This window comes from Chenopodium quinoa, unplaced genomic scaffold, assembly GCF_001683475.1.
Source record: "Chenopodium quinoa cultivar QQ74 unplaced genomic scaffold, ASM168347v1, whole genome shotgun sequence".
Taxonomy (NCBI): domain Eukaryota; kingdom Viridiplantae; phylum Streptophyta; class Magnoliopsida; order Caryophyllales; family Amaranthaceae; genus Chenopodium; species Chenopodium quinoa.
In genome coordinates this window covers 3,552,343-3,559,396 of record NW_018743691.1, presented here as the reverse complement: position 1 = coordinate 3,559,396, position 7,054 = coordinate 3,552,343, and the positions used below count along the sequence as shown (strand labels likewise).

General features: G+C 26.6%; 1 protein-coding gene across 1 annotated transcript; it reads right to left on the bottom strand.

The window, feature by feature from the left end:
- Window positions 1-243: 243 nt before the first annotated feature.
- Window positions 244-1,111, bottom strand: LOC110683903 (protein FAR-RED IMPAIRED RESPONSE 1-like). The gene is made up of 2 exons (XM_021860309.1): window positions 415-1,111; window positions 244-332 (listed from the first exon to the last, which is right to left on the bottom strand). Exons 1-2 carry the CDS (start codon window positions 1,109-1,111, stop codon window positions 244-246), a joined length of 786 nt encoding a protein of 261 aa, XP_021716001.1.
- Between the last annotated feature and the right edge of the window lie 5,943 nt (window positions 1,112-7,054).

Genomic DNA, 7,054 nt, shown 5'->3' with positions numbered 1-7,054 from the left:
GGATAAGCTTTGTATCATCAAATAATATTGTTAAAGGAGAAAGACTGAATATTTATCATGATAATGATTCAAATTTTTACATTAGAGTTTTTCATGCTGATGGTAATGAGAGGGTTCCTACTGAAGCAGAAAATGGTATTAATGTATAAGTTTATTTGTAAAGATTATGTTTGTAATAAATAAATTTATATTTATAAAAAAATAATAATATTTATAGCAGGTATAAAATTATGTTTGTCATAATTAAATTGTTTTATCAGATTTAACAATATTTGTTTCAGAAAAAGGACAATATTCGTCGGGAATAATATAATATTTGTTAGGAATAAGTTCTTATAATTAGGAGTAATAATACTTTTATTTTATATTTAATTAACAAATAATAAATTTTAAAATAACAAAGTATGTACGTACCTGATTCATTCTCATCCCATATCATTGATTTAGTAAGCTTTGTCCAGCGTTTCAGAATGTATCTCTCTAGTATAGCATGTATGCTGTACATTTGCATTATCTTGAGAATGTGAAAGCACAGCAATCCAGTTTCTGTGAAGCACATACAAGAACACATAAACTCATTGTCTTGACAGTGATATATGACTTGATAGGTGTGCATATAATCTTCATCAAGAGAAACATCAAAGAATTTGACGTATTGCATTGAAGTTGGCTTTTCCTTTGCATATGCTCCTAGATTGGTGTCAAATTCCAACTTAAAATCCTTGTATAAGTTCATAGTATAAACTTCAGCAGCATGTTTTAAGATCTTTGTTGTTGTTTTTGGTTTCTCAGTAGTACATCTGAAGTTGTCACTCTTTTCAGTGCTTCTCCATCTTCTCACAGTAGCTTCAAATATGTGAAAGAACTCCAAAAGTTTAGTGGTTCTGTTGGCCTTAAATGAAATTGCTCTGTTTGTTACTTCTACTCTTTGAGATGAAAGGATTCCCGCAGAGAAAATATCCTTGCTCAATGCAGTGCACCATTTTTCTCGTAGCCCGAATAACCTATCAAACCACTCTTTTTTTTCTAATCCATGTTTTAGAACCATCTTGTTCCAGACATCTCCGAATTCTAATTTTGAATCACAGCCACTTAAGCACTTGTGAAACATATTCTTGAATTCAGGGTTGTTTTTTAAAGTTCCAAAGTGTGATACAAAATTCTTTTGTAAATGCCAGTAATTAATAAGGAATTACATGATATTCATAAAGAATTACATGATATTCAAATAATTTCATTTTATAGTCAGATATTAGATAAATAATGGCAGTAATTAATAAATTTTTGTCAGGTATTAAAGAGTCAAAGTTAGATATTATATAACTCACGTCAGTTATTAATCTATTTTTGTCAGGCATAACAATTAATTAGTCAGGAATTAAAGTGTTTTAATCACATATTAAATAAATAATATCAATTATATATTTATTTTCTTCAACAATTATAGAACAATTTGATTATTTTTATCAGTTTTTAGATTATATTTATCAGGAATTACATGATATTCATTAGGAATTATTAAATTATAGTCATTACTTAGACAACATAAATCAAATAATTTCATTTTACAGTCAGATATTATATAAATCATGGCAGTAATTGATATATTTTTGTCAGGTATTAAAGAGTCAAAGTCGGATATTAAATAACACACGTTAGTTATTAATCTATTTTTGTTAGGCATAACAATTTATTAGTCAGGAATTAAAGTGTTTAAATCAGATATTAAATAAATAATGTCAATAATAATTCTATTTTGTTCGGGAATAACAAAAAAGTCTAATAGTTCGCATTTTTTAATTTATCTAAGTTATTGTTGTACTATCTAATAATTAGAGTCAGGAATTAGATTGGTTTAGTCAGATATTAGATAACTTAAATCAAGTATTGTAGTATTTTCTTCGGGAATAACATTTTTTAATACAGAAATTAGCACGTTTTGGTCAGATATTAGATAACTTATATCAAGTATTAGTGTATATTTATCAAGCAAATTTTTTTACTAGTGTTTGATTTTACTTAGAGTAGCTTTCAGTACTTTGTGATTTGGATAAAGATATTTAAAATAAAGATATTTAACATAAATATATTTACCTAGACTTTTGGATAAAGATGACAAAAATGTAAGAATAAGAATTATTCGTAGAAAATTATTCTAAAAGTAAAGTATTTTTTTAATCTCTTATGTTTGTCTATAAAACCAAGAATTGCTCATACATTTGCATGTTTGTGTTCTTGTATATTCTCTCTCCTAAAACAAACTCTTTTTCTTTATTCCTCAAATATGGAAAACAATTCTCAGTCTTCTACTTCATCAAACGATCCAGAAGAAAATGTTTTTGACAACTTTGAAAAGAGATTAAATGATCTACTTGAGAGAAGAGATAGAGTGAAGGATGGGTTGATGAAGCTGTATGAAAAAGTTGATAAGAACGAAATCGAAGAATTGAGGAAGAGAAAGAGGGTTGAAGAAAAATTCCAGGAAGAACAAAACAAAAAAAAGAAGAAAGAAGACGATCAACAAAAGAAGAAACAAGAAGAAGAAAAAGAAGATCAAAAGAAAAAACAAGTTTAAAATCTCAAGAAGATGATTAAGATTCTAGGGTTTTTTTTATTTTTTTTTGATGTATTATATTTTTCAAAATAGTATATGAAATCAAGTATATTTCAGTAATGTACTTTGATTTTATTTTGGTTTCTCATGTATTGTCTTTTTTTTTCAGTAAAATACTTGTTGGTAAAAAATTAGTATATTTAAATTTTCATATAATAGGTTATTTTTTTTGTCAAGAATTATAATATTATAGTCAAGAATTAAAGAGTCAAAGTCAGATATTATACAAGTCACGTAAGTTATTAATATATTTTTCTCAGATATAACAATATACTAGTCAGGAATTAAAGTGTTTTAGTCAGATATTAGATTAATAATGTCAATTATAATAATAAAACTATAATACTTGTTAGTAAAATTTTTATATATTTAGTCAGATAATAGATTTAAATTTTCATATAATGGTTTAAATTAATCAGAAATTAGAAACATAATCAGTTATTATATTACAATATTTTATGTTAGGACTGAGTATTATTACGTGGGCAGATAAAAAGCCAGGAAATGATGAATTGATTGATTTAGAATTAAATTACTTGGGAAAACGCGCAGTAAAAACTGATTTAAATAAAGTATTTCAAACATCATACTCTCAAAAAAATCTATACACCCTTTCATATTTCTCTTCTGTTTGTTAAAAAAACCATCCATTTCCAGTTTTTCAACAAAGGATATTTAGCAATTTTGTTCAATTTTTATTCGAATTCAACTATATTGTAAGGTACGTATTTCAAAATCATATTCTTTTTTTATTTTTATTGTTTTTTAATGAATTAAATTTAAAATATTATTGGTATTGTATGATTTAGAATTGTACGTGGATCATTAGTTTTTTTGTGTGGATGTATATAATGTGTATAATTTATGTATTTTGTTACTCAAGGAATTTAATGGTTATTATTGATTCATGATCATTGTTATTATTTTTAAAAACAGAGTATTTTTAAGTTTGAATTATTTAAATTTGTGGTTGTGTTAACACTATTATTATTGGTTGTTTTGTTAGTGTAAATGGATCCAATAGACGACCCTCATTACATGGCTGCTCTAGAGGATGCCCCACATGCATTATCTGTTCCTGAAATCTTATGCATGTATATCTTTCTTAAGTGCACCCCTCGAGCCCAAGCGATGTGTAATTGTGTTTGTAGGCATTGGAATGACTTATGGTATTTAAATACCTGGATTCCTCATGTAGTTAGAGCCAGACAGCCAGTGAAAGGTGGTGGATTACAACTGATATTATGAGGCATAATGGGTATGGCTTTCATAATTCAATGGTTCAGGATTGGGCTGAATTTCTGGATGGGCTGCGATGGCTATTTAGGGATAAGGAAGATATGTGGAGTAAGAAAAGGAAGAGGGAGGAAGCTATTCAACCTGGTGGACCGCAGAAGAAGATTAGGCTAGCTTAAATGCCCTGTAACTATGTTTTTCTTTAATTAAAAGGCAATGTTTTGTATAGAATGGTATTGTTTTGATCTTGTCATAGTTTAAAGTGACAGTGTTCATTTGCTTTTGTAAGGCATTGTCACAAGTATGACAAATTATTATGAATTAAATGAAGAAATATATACTAATTTGGACTTATTTTTTTGTTTTTGTTTTTGTTAATTTCTTTTATGTGCATAATGTCGGTGAATGAAAAAACTCTCCTGAATAATTGCACTATGTAACCTCAAAAAGGAATATAATTCTTTCGCTCAGAATTTAGATTATATCATCAACAACATTTATATATTTTAGTCTGAAATTATACTAATTTATGCAAGAATTAAAATGGTTTTTTGATCAGGAATAATATTATTTTTTTTCAGGAATATTAGTCTTTAAGTCAGGTTTTATATTATTTAGGGCGGAATTAAATCATATTTCTCAGAAATTATTTTTGTTGTATTTGTGTAAGGAATTATAAAATTTAATTCAATTCATTATATATTATAGTCAGATATTAGATAAATTTTTTTTTCAGATGTTACTATATTTTAATCAGTATTCAAATATATTCAGAGTTTAATCAGTGTTTTGGAATTAGTATTTTTAACTCAGAAATAAGCTTAACTTAGACAGGAATTAGATATTATTTGTCAGATATAATTTGTTTTATCTTTGGTATTGGTTGATTTATGTCAGGCATAATAATATTTTACTCAAGAATAATAATATTTTAGTCAGGAATTAAAGAGTAACAGACACATATTATATAATTTACGTCAGTTATTAATCTATTTTTGTCAGGCATAATAATATATTAGTCAGATTTTAGATTATTTTGATCAGAAATTACATGATATTTATAAGGAATTACATGATATTCAAATAATTTCATTTTATAGTCAGATATTAGATAAATAATGACAGTAATTAATAAATTTTTGTCAGGTATTATAGAGTCAAAGTCAGATATTATATAACTCATGTCAGTTATTAATCTATTTTTGTCAGGCATAACAATTTATTAGTTAGGAATTAAAGTGTTTTAATCACATATTAAATAAATAATGTCAATTATAAATCTATTTTCTTCATCAGTTTTTATATTATTTTCATCAGATATTACATGATATTCATTAGGAATTAGCAAAGTTATAGTCATTACTTAGACAACATAAATCAAATAATTTCATTTTACAGTAAGATATTATATAAATCATGGCAGTAATTGATATATTTTTGTCAGGTATTAAAGAGTCAAAGTCAGATATTAAATAACTCACGTTAGTTTTTAATTTATTTTTGTCAGGCATAACAGTTTATTAGTCAGGAATTAAAGTGTTTAAATTGGATATAAAATTTTAGTCATCTATTCGTATATTATAGTCAGATATAAAATAATTCTTGTCAGATATAACAATATTTTAGTCAGGATTTAAATATTTTCAGAGTTTAATTAGTGTTTAGTATTTGATATTTTTAACTCAGAAATACATTTAACTTAGACAGAAATTAGATAATATTAGTTAGATATAATTTGTTTATCTTAGGCATTGGTTGATTTAAGTCGGGCTTAATATTTTTTCAGGTAATACATTATGTAGGGCAGGAGTTAGTTTATAATTATCAGGAATTAAAAAAAAATTCAGGATTATAATTATTTTTATAATTAAATAGTTTTTTTAATGAGAATAAGATAGTTTTATTCAGGTATTATATTACTTTTGTCAGGAATTAAAACTTAAATATCAGAATTAAGCTATGTTAAAAATTACTTAGATTGTGTTAAGTTATTTGATACAAAACATATCCCAATATAAAATACAAATACAAATATTAAGCTGAAACTGCTTACCTATGGTATGGCGTTGCTCATTGCAAGATCTTGATCAGTGAAGATTGATTTTGATTCAATTCCACACATTGACTTTTTCAAGATTGAAAGCAGCCAAACAAATGTATCAGTCTTTTCATCAGTTAAGAATGCACATCCAAACATTGTTGTTTTCTAGTGATTGTTTATACCAACAAATGGAGCACATATCAACCCATATTTGTTTGTTCAATATGTTGTATCGAAGATTAAAACATCACCATAAGCTTTGAAATCTTCAAGCATTTGGGAGTCACGCCAAAAATAGCTCACAACATTATATTATTTTCTTCTCCAAATTTCAATCTATAAAAGAATGAGGGATCTTGATCTGCTCTTTCTTGAAGGGTGTCTAATACATTTTGCATGTCTCCACCTTCAACCATACTCATTTTCACCCTTGATACATAATTAAGGCGATCTCTCTTAGTATGACCTACACATTCTTCTCCTCCAGCTTCATTGCTTATATAATTATAAGCATCCATTGGTTTAATACCACTCTCAATCATGCTCTCAATTAGCTCACCCATTGGAGCTGATATTTGCCTTTCTGATCTTAGATGATGTCTTTGAACTGTTATTACCAGTTCATGATTATGTTCCAACTCATGTGTAAGAACAGCAAATCTACCTTCTGTATTTTTCTTAAAACGAATATGAGCTTTGCATCAAGTTCTTGTTTCATTTACCTCCCTTTCTTTTCTCTTTCTTTCATTAGTTTTACCCAATATGGGTATTTCTACTGATTTTTGTTCACCTGCTGTCTACATTTACCCTTTGTATGTCCTTCTTTAGAGCATCTAAAATAAAACTCATATAGTTTATCATTGGTATCTCTTCTTTTTGTTGATTTTCTGACACTGAAACCAACTGATCTTGAATGAGCTTTGTATAAAAAAAATCCAACATTGTAGTCCAACACAGTATAACCTACTAAACATCTACTTATGTTTTCATCCTTGTCATATTTGTAATAATCTGCAACAAAAGTAAATATAACTCATATCATACCGTATTTTTGTTAGGAATTACAATATTATACACAGTAATTAAATATTTTTAAAAATTTATAATACTCAGGAATTAGCATTTCTTAGTCAGAAATTAGATTATCCAGATCAGGAATTACA